Consider the following 16,771-nt stretch of genomic DNA (forward strand, 5'->3'; position numbering starts at 1 on the left):
TGACCAGACTGAACATTCCCACCCTGATAAAACCATCTCAGGCCACTCCCTTGTCCCCATGTGGCCAGATGGCATTTCACTCACCAAATCCTAGGCTGCCTTTGACTTTCAACAGATTTGGACTAGTAGATAATCAGGTTTAGCAACGAGCACTTCATATGTCTGCCTTGAGATGCTCAAGCCCTCAACGCTCTCAACAACCCCGCCACCCCGCCCCGCCCCGGCCTTGGCCCCGCCCCAGCCTTGGCCCCGCCCCGGCCTTGGCCCCGCCCCGGCTTTGGCCCCGCCGGCGGAGCAAAGCCCTGTCTGGCCCATCGGCTCAGAAGTGTCTTCCATTCTCTGTTCTCAGAATGATGTTGTCCCTCCCCCAAGGTCCACATTCAAGACAACATGCCTGTTAACAACTGAGAAAAAATTGGAATTGGGGTGGGGGGAGGAAGAGGAGAGAGAAGGAGAGGCAGAGATCACTGTTTTTAAACCTTCATATTTTTATACCATCGTATGCTGTTTCTCCCTTTATAATAAAAGGCCAAACTTTAGGCAAGGCATTGATTCAGTGAGTGCACACAGAGGCTGAAGACCCTTTGGCAGGAACTGAGAGGTAGGAAGTTATGACTGTGGGACTGGGCAGGGGGACCTCATAGGTCCCATCCAAGAAATGCAAACTCTGCACATCACAGACTTTCTTTCTTGGGTGAGTTGGCAAAATCGGACTACGCAGTGGAAAAAGCAATTTCGTTCCCTACATCGCTTCAAAACTTTGCCCAGATCCAGATGTTCAGAAGTGAGACTGCGGCCAGCAAACATTTGCGGAGTAACGTGAAGTTGCTAACACCTACTATTCCAAGAACTTCTCTCCTTGGAGCGAACAACCGAAACTGAGGCAGAGCAAAGCCGGAGTGGTCGCCACCGGACCATTGCATTAAATTTCCCTGTAAGTTTACACAGTTCCCTGAGCTCTGATCTGAGAAGCCCTCACCTTTCTTTTCTTTCTAATACACAATAAGTATATTCTAGGGAGGCTAAAATGTAGATTTAAAAAAAAATTCAAGACAATCTACCTAAAGCTTATCATTTAGGCAATCGCACGTAGTAGCTGGCCTCCTTCCTGAGCAGATGTCTGGTCACGGGTCAGCCCTCGAGAGTACAAGTGGACTGCCTCCAGCCGAATGTGGCTTTGAGCCTCTCCTCTGCTTGCAAACCCTGGTCTCTGAAAGACTACTTGACTTGCTCTCTACCTGAGGCACATGATCAGACGGTTTATAAATGCCAGGTTGTATGGCGTGGGGCGCAGGATGGCCTTCCTCCTGCCATCTTGCAAAAACTCAGACACATTCTTACTAGGGCTTCTCCACTGCTACATCTTCCAATTCTCTCTCCAGAGGGAGTCCAGGCAAACCCAGAGGTGGTTAAGCAAGTTCAGACCACATATTTAGACATGTTTTTTTTTTTTTTTTTAAGAACTGAATATCCTACTTCCCATTTAATTTCTAAATCTCTAGTTTTTCTCGGGGTTTTCAAGAGCTCAATACTCTGTGCACCACCCTAAAAAAATGTTCTCCTGCTTTCTCTGAACTGATCGGTAGCAATGTGGCCAGTCCTCAGTAAGCACTTTGGCAGTACAAAACACACTGGCCGTTTCAGATTCTCAATATCATCTTCACTACCATCATTAAAAACCCAACTTCAAAAATTGCACTCCTCGTGATTTATTTAAAAAAAAAAAAAAGATACTGTGGGGTAACAAGTTCACCTTCCCATTCATCACCTCACAAAACAAACCAAGATTGAGACCCCAACCGGGATAGGCGACTCAAATACTTAAAACGTATACCATGTTCTCAATTACTTTGCATGATGGACTCTATTGCATGACAAGTTTTTAAAAACATATTTGCTCCCCCCACACCTGAATGAGTTCGTAACATCGTGGTTAAGGGGCGCCTGGGTGGCTCAGTCGGTTAAGCGTCCGACTCTTGAATTCGGCTCAGGTCACGATCTCGGGGTTGTGAGGGGTCGTGAGATCGAGCCCCGCATCGGGCTCCAGGCTGGGCGTGGAGCCTGCTTAATATTCTCTCTCTCTCTCCCCGCCCCGCCCCTCCCCTCCTTTAAAAAAAAGATCATGGCTAAGAATTACTTCACAGCCTTAGACCACACTAAATCCCCATTACTTTATCTTTCTCATGTTCCAACGGAAATGGAGACTTGCTAGAGAAATTTATGCTGTGCTCTGCTCTTCCCGTAAGGGGTTCAGATTCCGCCTCTGATGTCAAAACAACTGAACCACTTTGCCGTTCAATCAGCAAATTAATCGTTTGCTCTGCCAGCTGGCAAATCCGAAGTGTCATCAATGTCAGATTATCCACCAGAGGATATCAGTTCTGCGGGTTATGCCACCTCTACTGCACAGCTGGTCTGAGCCAGAAGGAAGCTGGGGCCAGAAAAGAGGAGAGCGTCGGACTAAACATTCAAAAAGAAATGACCTTGACAGCGGCCATTAGTTTGCATTCTCGGTCCCTTGCTTCCTCCCTCCTGTGGTCTCACTGTGCATTAACTGTTTCGGCCTCTTTTAATTCTTTACATTGAAGGTCTGACTCTACAAAGTATAGCAGCTAGACTTCTACAAACCTACCGACTCCCACTCTTCTCACGACTGGATGTGTCCCAGATCTTTCTCTTCCGCAAATCCTAAGTCTCTTGAAGCATGCACTGGCATTCTTTTGTAGATCCTTCCCTTGTGTCGGGCAATTTTCTTTTCTTAATGCCCAAACACACTGGTCGCAGATCATCTAGTCTTTTGCCATTGAGGTATGTGGCCACTTGAGGCTACCAACGGGCCTCCCTGTATCGGCTTTGTTTGTTGGGTAAGTCTGTCCAACTGCTGAATTTGCAATGGCAGAAAGAACATTTTCCTTTGCCTGAAGACAAGAAACCCTTGAGTGTTAGGTGCTGAGCTAGCAGTCTAGCAGAGAGCTTTAGCCACAATTAGCCAACCTTTGGGCCAAACCATAGGATCAGACATCTAATGAATACCATACAGTATAGCTACTTCTAGCCTATGTGTTACAAGGATTCCTGAGAAGCTGAGGTTAATGAATGAGATTTATCAGGAGTGAGGTATCAAAAGGATATTATTCTCTGGAGGGCCAATCGGTGCTTAGCATCTGGAAAGTATACCTTGGCACAGTGTTATCTGATTTCTCAAATTAATTCTCTGAAGTAGCACCTTAACACTGGCTCATCTGTCTGAAATCAAAAACAGAGCCTAGAAGAAACACAAAGGCAAACTTAGACGCCCTCCGTATCGCCGCTGCACTATGAAATGCGACCAAACCTTTGTCATCAAATACCAGAAATACTGACGCTTCCTGTTTTGCAAACTTTAGCTGGACGGCTAATAAGAAAAGATAGGTAGTGAACCAAAAATATACAGATAAGAATGACTCCTGCACAATACACAGGGGCGGTCCGGCCCAGGGCCTCATCCCATATGAGGAAATCAGTGGCATGGAAGGGACAAAAGACATAGAGTGACTGAGTCATGACTCTAAGAGAAGACAACCTAGAGAGCTTTTTTCTCTTTCACTAAAACGTTAGCGTGATAAACTTAAAAAAAAGAAAAGAAAAGAAACGAAACTCTGGTGAGTGCCTTGATATTTGAAAGATAAAAATCAATACAAGCCTTGGCTACCCAGGTCTGGGCAATGAAAGATCTTCAGATTTTGGAAAAATAAGAACTAGGGGTAAAAAAAAAAAAAAAAAAAAAAATCCTAGATTCAAGGCTCAGCAACTTGTAAGATGAGGCACCCTGAGGTGTTCGGGGAGGGGAGGCGGGGGCGGGGGAGGATACGCTGAGCGACTGCTGGTTCCAGGCTGGAAGGATGGCGCCAAGTGCAGGGGGACAGACCTGTAGAACAGGAAAGGCTGAACTCACAGCCCTGCAGTTGAGTCTCACTGCTACGGGCACTGGGCATCGGCACAGAAAGGGAGGGAGGCCTGGCAGCAGCAACTGGGCGAGAGAGCAAAGCAAACGGCTGTGTGTTACCTCGGGGGTCCATGTGTGCCAGAAGGTTGCTGAGCCCCGGTTTACAATTTAACTAGCCCCGGGAGTTATTTCTTGAGAGAGGAATGATTAACCAGGCATGGCGCTCAATCCCAAAGAGAGGAGTCGGGACTGAGGAGTGGGAGGGGAAAAGAATGGAGGGGAACATGGGGGTGGGGGGCAGCCGCACATGGGGAAAACAACAGAAAATGAAACCGGGCGTCGGTCGGGATGACGGTGGTGGCGCTGTGATTCCACCAGCTGTCCCTATGGTGTGATGTTTTCTACTGCAGGAAAGGTGGTAGAAAATTGAGACAGGCACCTTTGCAATTGGATAAACAAGCACCTTTGGTGTCACCAGGCCTTGTCCACACCCCTGGGTCTTAGGATGGTTCTGCATTTTATTCAGAATTCTAACGAGCCTCAAGGGAGTGGCAGCTGCCTATCCTAATTCCAATGCCTCGAATAGATTTGAAAGTACCCCAAGCCTAAATTCATGTTCACAGGGACAACACTGGCCTGTTACATGTACTTAACACTGGGAGGAGGCATGAGTGCCCAATTATTTGAGTACTGGTGGTCTTTATGAAGGAATGCATGAGAATGCAGATTCAGCTCAGGATCTTCCCTGGTTTATCAGTACACAGTCTAGACTTGGTTCCCTTTACTATTCTTACATATTCCAGAAGCCTAAAGCACCATCACTCATGGAGGTGGCATCTGGGTAAGAGAATTAGTTGGGACCTCACCAAAAAATGTGAAATTCCTTGTCATTGACTTTGCTTAGAACTTTACTAATCATTCATTCCAAGGAAGCTGGAGAAATCATTCCTTGCTACTAACAAATTCATGGTGAAGTCCTTGTCTACCAGCTAACAAATACCATCGGGAAAATTGCCCTTTTTGCAGACAAGGAGAAAGTTCCATAACTTATCTTTGTGCACTTCAAAAGAGTACCAGGAACAAGCAAGCTATAAAAGTCAACCTCTCTAAATTCGTTTAGAGAAGGTTAACCAAAGCAGCATTGTCTTATAATCAGATATTAAAATTAACATACACGTACACACACACAAACTAATAATGCTAAATATTGTAACAGGAACAAGATAACATTTGAACTGAATTTTCACAGTCTGGAAAACACCATTACTATTTTCCTTCTGGCCTTCCTTTCTGTGGTTGGAAAAGCAAAGCCCCTTAGTTTACACTTCATCTTCCACCAATGACAGTTAAGAGTCCAAAAAAGTGACTTTTTCATGAGTTTCCTGCAGGCTATAGGTCAGGACGGTTGGAATTTTTCTTGCATAGTTTTCAGTGATTGCATATTGGCTAACAATTATGTTTTAAATTAAAAAAAAAAATTTAAGAAGAATCAAACCAGAGCAATCTGACTCTTTCACGAAATCTTCCTAATGCAGTGTCACAGAAGCCTAACTGTATTTTCTCCTAAAGAGAAGATTAAATTCCAGAGATTATGTAGTGCAACTGGTTAACTTATAGGAAAGAGACAACACACTAATATAACTTCACCCTCCAAATATGGGAAATGTGTTTTGGGTACCCAGTTAACAAAATACATCCATGGTCTGCAATGTCCTTCCTGTTTTATATCCAAGCACAACCCTGTGATTCTAGTTGAAGAGAATGGAGTCAGGATCTTGGTTTGCCATCTGTGCTATATGCTTTAACACGTCCTTTTTGGTAATGATTCCGAGCAACCGCCTGAAAGACAAAACGAGACAACAAAACAAAAATAAGCCCATGGTTAACATCCTGCGAGGGGACGCTTTTCCGCCCCAGTCCTTTGCAACTCTGTCTTCAATGGTGTCTGCGCGTACAGCATGAGGTGCTAGCAGGACCAGGTGACGTGCGCCAGGCGAACGGGACTGGGCATGGGTCCCCAGACAGGCAGCCAGTATTTCTACCTCGGGTCTCGCATCCTGCTACTTCTTGTGGCTTAAGTATTCCCTATATGTCTGAATCTTCTCGTTTGCCACCCAGTTCAAGCGCTCCTCTTCCAGAACGCCTCCCCTGATCCTGCGGGCCAGCAATGACTGTGTCCTCCTGGCAGCAACGGCCTGACCTGTGCCTTTGTCCTGTCTGCTGTCGTGTGACACGGGCTCATGTGATCTCAGATTCCCTATGACACTGTGCGCTCCTTGAGCAGGGAGAAGGGCCTTATTCCTTTTTTGTGTCTCCTTGGCGTCTAGTGGAATACCTTCTTGCACGAAATAGGGGATTTGGTAAATGCTGAATGAATCAGTTAGGGAAAGTCCCCTTGCTGATTCAAATCCTGCAAGACATCTGTTACAACATTTATAAATTGTAGAGAGTGAAATTCTTACATAATTGCTGGATTAACATAGCATGCTTAGAAAAAAAAAATCCACCCTCCTCCGCCACCTCCCTTCTTTTCCAATAAAAATAGCAGGGCTTCCTTTACTGCATAAGAAATGTCCCGGGGGGGGGGAATTTTTTTTAATTAAGAAAAAAATAAAATAAAGAAATGTCCCAGAAAGAAAGAGCCTTGGCCTTGAGAGTCGGAAGACTTGTGTCTAAAGCCTACCTCTACTATATATTAATGGGGGGCCCTTGTGCAGATCTTCAAACCTCACCAAAACTTGCTTTTCTCATCCTCAAATAATAATAACAAAGGTACTAAAAGGACCAAATACTATATATACATATAGTACGTAATACCATCATAACTTCAGTGCTGTCTGTTCAAGAGGACACAGCCGTTTCCTTTGCGGGGGAGGAACTGCATTATTTACAATGTGCAGCAAGCAGTTCCCATCTCTCAAACACACTTTTCCCCCCAAACCCCTTTTCCGTTAATTATGACAATAAAAGAAACACATCCATCTTCATCACGGAGCTTCAGGAAGGCCTGTAAGTGCTACTAACATTCAAATGAATTGGGTTCTTCTCTCTTTCTCTCTCTACGGTCTCCTTCCTCCCACAACCCAACACGCCTCCCCCAAGGAGCCCTCACCCGTTGTGCGTCACCAGGCACTGCCGCAGTCCCAGCTTGCGGAAGATGTCCACAACAATCTCCATGGGCGTGAGGTCAGTCACAGTGAAGGGGCTGAGATCCAGGATGTTCCGGAGCTTTAGGGTGGGCGGGGTGTAGGGCGGCATGGGAGGAGAATGTTCGGTGAAATAAATGATGGACGTGCTCACAACCCCATCCTGTTTTTTTCGAGCATTTTCTATGTGAGAAGTAGAAAAAAAAAAGTTGAAAATGGAAATGCTTGTTCTATCTTGAGGGCCCCTAACTCATCCCGTCCTCCCTCTGTCTTCCCCCCTTTGACACGTATTGATTTATTTCCACAGCGGATCCCATGATCCTCTTTCGGAAATCCTTACCAATGGAAATAATGAGATCTCTCCGGAGGACAAAACCCACAAGTCTTTGGGACTCCCGGGACACCACCACTGGGAAGCCACTGTAAGTGGTTTCACTGATGATGGTCTCTACATCTTCCACGGTCATACTGTCCTGAGTAAGGACAGTCAATAAAGGATCATTTCTTCGGGGTTTCATCACATCCATTGCCAGGGTCTTATGGGCAAACTCTTCTTTGGCTTCAAGAAAGGGGTAACCGTTGAGACGAATGTGGGCATCGTAGATGCCCTCTCGCCCAAGAGCGTCTGCCACCCACTTGCTTGTCATGGCTGCAGCCATCAGAGGCACAATGTACTCCAAGCCCCCCGTTAGTTCAAACATTATGACAACAAGGGAAACAGTCATCCGGGTCACCCCACCTGCAAAGAAACAGATACAGGCCACTGAAAACAGGAAAAGTTCAGACTCATGCCAGATAAGGGCCTGCGACAGACCCCCATCCAGGGAAAGCTTACTTACCAGAAACACTGCTAAGATGGGGGCTCCCCTGTAACTGCAACTGCATTACAGCCAGTTTATAATGGACATGAGTCACATTTCTCAAAATAACATCTACAGAAGCGCAAGAGGCCTTCTGCATTTTTCTCCTTTTGTTTCTTACTCATGCACTGCTTTCTCCCCCCCTAATTATAAAGGTCATTGCAGAAGATACCCACAATTGGTGTAACACTACTGAGACGAGAGGTTCTCTGGAACGTACAGGCCATTGTGGAAAAGTCAGAACACATTGCTTTAAAGTCTATAAAAGACGGGGCGGGCGCCTGGGTGGCTCAGTCGGTTAAGTGTCTGCCTTCGGCTCAGGTCATGATCCCAGGGTCCTGGGATCGAGCCCCGCATCGGGTTCCCTGCTCAGCAGGGAGCCTGCTTCTCCCTCTGCCTTTCCCCCCTGGCTTGTGCTCTGCTCACTCTCTCTCACAAATAAATAAAGTCTTTTTTAAAAAATTAAAGTCTATAAAAGAAAGTCATTACCCATAAGCTCACTGCCTAGAACTAAGCAGAGTGAAAATTTTTAATGACTTTTTCAAGTTTTTCACTACATAAAAATGTATGTTTTTATGTAGGTGAGCTCTTATTACACGTTTAATTCCCCACTGTGCTCCCCTCCCCCCACTTTATGTCAGAAACATCTTGGATATTATCACAAATTTATTTAACATTATATTTAAAGATGTTAAGTATCAGCAACACATTTAATAGCTACATAGAATAACATTACAAGGTTATACGGACCATAATCCACTGAACCAGTCCCTTCCTGTGCATATTTAAGTTGATTCCAATTTCTTGCTATCATAAACAATCCTGTGATGAACACTCTTGGGCAGATACCTTCTCCACGTTTCTGATCATTTCCTTAGTATTATGAAATTTGAGAGTAAAATTGCTCCCCAAAGGGAGGAATGTAGCTATATGATAAAGAATGCTTCCAAAGCACTTGAAAAATGGCAAACCCAAAAGGAAACAGATGGTCATTTAAAAAAAATAAATCAATCTGCAGTCAACTGTGTTTCATATCATGCTTCTTCATGATGTCACCTGGGTGGCAACTTCTTCAAACCCAATGCAGACACCACTCACCCAAGCAGGCTGCAGCCCCAACCATCGCATACAGGCCGGGGGTGATGCAATCCGCTCCCTGGCTACACCAGCTGTTGAAGATGGCCCAGTCATGGTGGTAATAAGCCAGCTGTTCCATCCCCACTCCCAAAAGTCGACCTGCTATAGCACCAACAGCCATGCTGGGGATAAACAAGCCAGAAGGGATCTGCAAAGAGAAAGCAACAGGTGCTTAGGGAGGAATGATGCGCCCGCCTGGCACGTGGTAAGGGCTAGAGGACTGACCCTCTGCGAAGCGAACAGGCCAAATGACAATTTAACTATGCACTATGCTAGCAAGTGGCCGTAAAGACTTGTGTAACGCTACAGGGGCTAGAGGTTCTCTGGGACGTGCAGGCAAGGACGACTGCAGAGAAGCTTACCCTGATCCGGGGTCCATCAGGCAAGAGCCTGAATTCTCCAGACCAACACAGAACTGGAGGCAGAAATTAAGCCTTTCCCAAAGAAAAAGGAAAATAGATGGAGTTTCTCATATATGCAGACATGTTCCCCAATTCTGAATTCTTAGCAACAATTCCCCTCTATTGACTATATACCATGTTCTATGCTGGATACTCAACTGACAGGATTCCCTGAGTTTTTGACAACTACCCCTGGGGGGACAGGCATTAGGATTACCCAATCACAAAGAACTCAAGGTTCAGGGAGGTGAAGTAACTCACCCAAGGTCAGGATACAGTAAATACCAGTGCTGGGGATGAAACGCAATGCTCCTAACCACTCCCATATACTGAATCTTAACCTACTGCTCGCATTAAAAGTATTGTACATGAAGTTACATTTTATTTTGTAATGGTATAAAGAAAGACGAAATGATGACATTTTTTAAATGAGGTAGTAACTGTGGTTGCGTGACTATCCAAAACAAAAAAAACCCACTGCCACCACCACCAAAAGACCCTCTCATCAGTCTCCCGCTCTATTTCCTGACTCCTGGGATATATACAGTGAATTCTCAATGTTCTGTGTGAAGGGAGGGAAATGATGACAAGGACAAAATAAAACAGCAGATTATTTTTAAATAGGCTGTGTTTGATTGTGGAATACATATGAATCTGGGTGGGTCCGATGGTCTGAACATTCACTTTAAAGGAAAGAACGAAGCCACAACGGGGAAAAAAAAAAATCACTCAAGAAGCACTGTAAAACCTTCCAGGGTGTCGAGGAGGATGCGTATCAATTTGGAGACTATAGTACCGGCTAAACTGAGCTGTGGAGTTTTTTCTGGTTCGAATCTCCATTTCCCTAGAGAACAGAGGGAACTAACTTGGTAGGTGGGTGCTAAAGAAAAGACAAACAAATAACCTAGGGAGGAGGAAGAAAATACCTCAACGAATGTTCCTTTCTGATTTCTTCTGAAACATGGAAATGGTAACAGGTACCGAAAATAAAAGATGCTGGCCCGACATCTGCTTCTGACAGTTGCACTATTAACTTGGGATCACCTGTGAAGTTCCTGCTACTTGGGCACTGATGACAATGGTATAGAATGCATTTAGCGCCACACTGGGCCAAACCGTAGGACACTGCCATCTTAGGGTCAAAATGGTTGAATAATGGCTACTTCATTCGGTTCAACTTGATATTTTGCTCTATTGGCAAACTCTAAAGCCACCCTATAATGACCAAAAATGTGGTGGTCAAACATTGTTTTAATACAAAATGTGCATGAATAAATACCTCACCATCCCTTTTGAGGGGCAAAATCTGTTTTCCTCTGGAAAGGAGAACACACTTCTCCTTAAATCTCATCACTGAGGTTTGCATGTGGCCTAAAACTAGGCTTGGATGATGTTTGGTAGAGGTACAACTGTCTAGGAAGTTATGAGGACACGTGGGGGGGGGCTTCTGAGGGTGGGGGATAATGCCACATGAAGCTGGAAATGCCACATGAGCTTTGAAGATTGTATGGTGTCTTGGCTTTGCCCCCCAAAACCCACAGCCACACATCTACCCACCAAGTATCAAAAGGATGTGCTCACCTTCATGCCAAAGGTGAATATGGTGATGACAATTTTCAGTATGAGTGTCAAGGCCAGCTGCCACATGGCACTGTAGACTCCCACACCAGCTGGTCTGTCGGGCAGCTCTCCCCCCTTGCTTGTGTTGAAACGGTTCTCATAATCACAGAGCTTGGAGGAGTCCAGCAGGCCACAGTCATTGAACAGCTCAGAAATGAGCTCACTTGTGCTCATGCGTGTGTATTCGTTGGGGAAAGCCAGGATGGCAGTGATGGCTGTCACAACGAGTACCTCCACGACAGGGTACCTGCCCAGCTGAGTGGTCTTACGCTTCCGACACCAGGCAATGTTGGTGCGGATAAACAAAGCTCCCCACAGACCACCAAATATGCCCAGCAGAATGAAGGGCACGAGCTCAAAGAGATGCCAGGGGGTGTGAAACTCCACATAAAATAGAACCAGGCGGCTGTTGCCAAAGGGATTGATGGAACGTAGAGTAAAAGCTGCCACCAAGGCAGCAAAGAATGAGCGCCACAGTGTTTTGAGGGGGAAATAGTAGCTGACCTGGAAGAAAGAAGGTGAGAAAGCAAACGTAAACCAGGATGCAGAAACAGTTTCAGGTGAACAGTCGCTGCTGCAGTTCTGTGAGGACCGAAGAACTGCCCAGAGAGCACTGGTCACACGGTAAATGGTAACCCGCTGAGTCGGGCGGAGCACTGCCGGTCCGCAATGTCCCATAGACACCGGCCAGGATTCCTGACACGAAAGCAACACACACATATTCCAGAGACAGAAAATAGTAGTTACCTCTTCTAGGCTGAATAACACCCCGCCGATTGGTGCCCCAAAGGCTACAGATACACCAGCTGCTGCTGCAGCCGACAAGACCTACAATCCAAAACTCAAAATTAGTGTTGGAATAATGACACCCTTCTACCGTCGATCACGTTTTAAAAAAGGAATGTTAGTGTTTACTAAACATTTAAAAAAAAAAAACCCAACTATACGTGCTCCATATCCAGTTGATCAAAAATGAAGTTCAATTCATATTTACTTATTTTGAGAGCAAACGTTGCAGGCTACATTTCAAATGCATGGTTCAAATGCTGGAACAGGTAGAGGGTCTTTCCTGTGTAATTAATCCAGGCATGTACTTTGTTCCGAATCATTCCCCTCATCCCCAGTACTCTCAATTCATTAACTGAACTTGAGTCTGTAGCCCTATTAACCACCTAAATGAAGTCTTTTCAGTGATATATTTACATAGCGCTTTCTCTATTAAGGAATGCTTTTTAAATGAGATTTTAGAGAAGGCTGTCATGATACAAAACTGAAGCAACAATTGGCTCACAGCTACTCAGGAGCTGCAAATATTCATACAACGGGTAGCTGGGGGTTCCTGTACTCTGTGCCCCTCTCGGTGCCTGGTGACCGGTGGAAACAGAAATAGGGAGCAAACTAGAAGCAACGAGAAGCAAGGGGATAGACTCTGAAGGGAAGAGAAGACCCAAGTGTGTTTCGGTGAGGCAAGGAAAAGGGCTAGGTGGGAGAGGAAGAGGAAGGGGAAGAAGCTGTCAGAGGGAAATAAAAAAGGACAAGGAGGTAGAGGAAGAGAGCGAGTGTTACGTAGCTCAACCTCAGTATGCAGGCACACTCATGCGCATGGAGAACACGCATGACCAACACCCCAGAATTAACAGAAGGATAAAGTCCTTTCATTGGATTCTGGTTGCTGTGGAGTGACACGTGATTTGTGGTAGTAAGGAAATTTTTAAAAGAAAGTTCAATGAAAACGAAGAGCTTCTGAAGAATAAAGTGGTTCTTGGCAAAATAAATAGGCAGGTTTCCCTGGGAGCGCAGGATGGCCCAGGAAAATGAAGGGGAGGAAGGAGTGAGGTTTCCGGGGCTAGCCTGGGAGGACTTCGAAATTTGTGCCTATATACTGGCTTTCATCTGAGAAGAACGAGGACAGTCAAACAAGAGGATCTCAGTGACTCTTTAGGATGAATTATGAGGAAAAAGAAAGAACCGTGATGGCGGGTTTGCTTCAAGTTTTTGCTGACAGAGTGGAGTCTGTCTATGCCCTTCCTTCTCAAATCTGTAATCTCAACCATCTGCGCACTTTGACAAGGCCCTGGGACACAAAAGGGTTGCTGCCGATGGTGAGAAGGACAGGAAAAAATAACTGGAAAGTCTAAATAAACCATAGGAAGTGAACTCAAGATGCAAATATTCACGAGTCTAGTTAGAGAAATACAGGACACCTATACAGGGAAACAGCCCGAACTCCCCTCTCATTTTATAAGGAACTGTCTGAACAAAAATGCCAATTTTATGGAATGAAAGAAACTGGCAATCTATAGTTTCGAAGTCCCCCTACCCACGCAAAACCAGCAAGAATCAACACTCTACTCTTGCCAGCTAAACTGGTTTTTTCATCTCTTTAGCTTCTGTTGTACCTTATTCCCATCTAACAACCTCATCAGTTTCACACTGCCTTTATGCCCCACTGCCATTTGACGGGTAGCTAAACAATCGACTCCAACTTCCCTCTCCCTTTCCTGCTAACCTTCCTCTCCTGCCAGGAACTTTCCCCCTTGAACTATCAAAATGGATTCCATATTTGAAATCTCAACATTTTTGAGTTTCCTTCTGGGCCTTATGGTTTGGTTTGGTTTGTTTTCTGAATAAATCACTGGGTTCCAATTTTGTGAAAAATCCGTTCTAATGAAATGACCTTGGCCTTGACCCATTTCCTATGTGATTTCTGTGTAATTCAAGGAAAACGGAGCAAGAACCATTGTTTTCTTAAATCCTTAATTATAGCAGGATAAAAGTAACCAATGACCCGGGACAGTTCTAAAAACTGTTCTTCCTCCGCAAAATGATACACATTAAGAACCGCATGAACGTGAGAACAGCTACAGAGATGCGGTGGGGGGGCTGTTAGCAGGGTTGAGGCAGAAGGCAGACAGAAATCCTATACACAGAGAAACTCATTCAGTGTGGCATTAAGGTAGAAATAAAAGATGGAAAAGCTGGTACCTGAAACACATGTGGAGCTTATATTCGTTCACAGGAATAAATGACTTCTTTTAAAAATCTTCTCTTATTTTTGAAACTTATTTTGTTATAAAACAGCACAACTTGTATAGAGTGATATGTAATAAAGGTTATTAGAGTTAAAGTCCTTACTTCTCCCTCACTACCACCTCACTTTCCTGCTCACCACAGGTGGACATTTTCAACAGTTTGGAGTAAAACCACTTTCCAGACATTTTCTTTCTAGGTGCACATATACATACTTTTTAAAAAAACACTAACTGAGTTATTCTATACATGCATCATTCCAAAATTGGCTTTTAAAACTTAATGCTATTTTGTAGCCATCATTCCACGTCAATATATGTAAGGCTATCTTCTTTAACGACTGCCTAGTATTCTATAGTACGGCCAGAATATCGTTTATTCGATCGCTCCCCTGTTGATGGACCTTGCGATTGTTTCGTTTTACTGCGATATTGACAAATGCTGCACCGACCAGCCCCACACACATACCTTGGTTCCCACACACACTTGGGGTGTCCGTAGGAAAAATTCCTAGAAGTGGAACCACTGGGTCAAAGGGTATTTGTACTGACATTGGTCGAGTCCCCAGATCCTCATCCCTAAGATCGTACCACTTATGCTCACCAAAAAAGAGACAATTCGGGCCATCTGTCATTACCTCTCTGCGCTTGGCTTCATTCTTCCTGTATTTGTTGAAACAATGGCACAGGATGTTCCCACAGCAGCAAGCCACGTGCACCAGGGGGCCCTCTTTGCCCAGGCTCAAGCCAGATGACACGGCCAGCACCAGCGTGATGGTTTTGATAATCAGGGTCCACTTACCCAAATAGCCCCTAATAATAAAACCGCTCAAGATAGTTTTTATCTGCAGGTCAAACACAGAGAGATTGAATATAGACTAAGCAAGTAAACAAGGTTGGGAAGCAATAATCTGGACCTCATTATGGAAACTGCACCTTTCGAACAAGTGACATAGAAATGTTTGACCTACGTGACCCCAATTTGGGAGGGATCCCGAGAGCCCAAGAAAGCAAGAACTGTTCTTAAAGCTGTCAAGTTCCTTTCCCCACCCCCACCCCCCTGCCATGTGCTAGCTGGGCAAGGGAGTACTGCAAGCATGACAGTGTGTGTATATCGGAGAAGGGGAGGCAGAGTGGGAGGGTGTTTTCCTTACTTACATCCTTACAGGCCAGTAGAGCCTTGATTCTCTGCCAAAGAAATTTGTAACTATGACTTGGTCAGGAAACAGAGAGGGGCAAGGTCGTCTGGGTAACCTCAAATCTCAGTGGTTTCGGTCACTGTCAAGCAATCTAAGCCAAAAGTAGTTAGAAACAGGATTTCGGCCACCCTCCTTCTAAGCCCGAATCACATTATAGGAAATGTAGCAAAATAGTTTTATTTCTCCTGCTCGAACAAAGTTGACAATACCACTACTTTTTCCGGCCAGAAACCTGGGATCTACACTTGATCTCCTTGGGTAGGGAGCAGGGGTTGGCCTTCAAAGGGCCTGATTCCCCAGGAACCCGCAAGGGGGCTAGGAATCCACCCCTTTCGTGTCCAGGTGGCCCAGGCTGGGAGACTTGAGGGAAGATCTAGAGAGACCCCACATTTCCTCCGGGTCTGATCCTGTTTCATATTCGAATTGCAGGACAGGCTGGAATACCTATTAAAGGCTTTTAACCAGGAAGGATTCACTACTGTTAACCATTTATAAACCGTTTGAGAGACTCACCTCAGGAATTCCAGAGCCACAGGCGTAAGGCGCAAACACTTTGACAAGAGACACGGCAAGGAAGGCAAATAGGAGAGCCCAGAGGACGTACATGAAATAATTGACTATGTAGGCAAAGGCTCCCTGGAACAGGGGAAAAAGAAAGAAGCTTGTTTTAGCCCCGGCAGCCTCAGTGAGGCACGCAGCACTGAGGAGGAATAGGGTTTCGGGAGAGGGCCTCGGGAAGGGGAAAAACCTGTATCACATCGCTCAAAGGCGACCCCTGAAACTCTGTCAGCCCACTTGGCACTGAAAACGAGAGGCTTTGCTCCCCGCAAAGGAAAACTGACGCCAGCTGCTAAGGATGGACAAGAACGAAGAACAAACAAAACCCGAAGCAAACTCAAATTCAATACGAGACCTCAGGCAGGTTCTGTGGTCAAACAGATCTGATTTTATGTCGATTTTATTAAGAGCCTGGAAAGCTCTCTTGCTGGAACGGCCGAACCTTGGTTACGCGTTTGAAGTGAAGACCAGCTCTACCTGCCCTGGTGTCAAATTCTCAAGGGGGTTATGGTGTCAAAAATTCCTGAACGCTTTTCTTCAAATACACAGTTCCGTTCTATAGGGAGCCACCACATCTTTGAGAGAATTTTGCTGTCACAGACTCAGCAAAAAGCAGATGCGAGTAGAAAGTTTCAGGCTCTGACCATAGAACAAAACCAGTGAGATGCCAGCTCATCCGAAGAATAAAACAGCAACAGCTCTTTTTAAAATGGAGAGAACATACTTGTGACACTGTCCTCCTAGGATAATCAAGTCTGCCAGAAAATAAATATAATTTTGACCACTAATAAGGAGTCACCAACATAAAGGGCTGGCAAATAGTTACATCTTAAAAAAAAAAAAAAAAGGCAATTTTGAACATTAGGAGATGATGCTTACTGATAAAAAGAGAAGTT

At 45.1% G+C, this 16,771-nt stretch overlaps 1 protein-coding gene across 2 annotated transcripts in view; it reads right to left on the reverse strand.

Annotated features, from left to right (window-relative positions):
- Positions 1-271: 271 nt before the first annotated feature.
- CLCN5 (Cl-/H+ antiporter 5) overlaps positions 272-16,771 on the reverse strand; it is a 157,189-nt gene continuing 140,689 nt past the window's right edge. Inside the window, exons 8-15 of one of the 2 annotated variants that reach the window (XM_028092964.2) lie at positions 15,831-15,953; positions 14,757-14,963; positions 11,837-11,917; positions 11,051-11,593; positions 9,030-9,216; positions 7,412-7,810; positions 7,038-7,254; positions 272-5,764 (exon numbers count right to left, since the gene is read on the reverse strand). In XM_028092964.2, the coding sequence (XP_027948765.1) occupies positions 5,674-5,764; positions 7,038-7,254; positions 7,412-7,810; positions 9,030-9,216; positions 11,051-11,593; positions 11,837-11,917; positions 14,757-14,963; positions 15,831-15,953 (1,848 nt within the window). In that variant the 3' untranslated portion in view covers positions 272-5,673. The remainder of the gene's footprint in view (positions 5,765-7,037; positions 7,255-7,411; positions 7,811-9,029; positions 9,217-11,050; positions 11,594-11,836; positions 11,918-14,756; positions 14,964-15,830; positions 15,954-16,771) is intronic. The other variant, XM_028092965.2, reaches the window with a different exon arrangement.

Source organism: Eumetopias jubatus, unplaced genomic scaffold (assembly GCF_037043125.1).
Source record: "Eumetopias jubatus isolate StellerSeaLion01/CBP00866 unplaced genomic scaffold, mEumJub1_p1.0 scaffold_11, whole genome shotgun sequence".
NCBI classification, from domain to species: domain Eukaryota; kingdom Metazoa; phylum Chordata; class Mammalia; order Carnivora; family Otariidae; genus Eumetopias; species Eumetopias jubatus.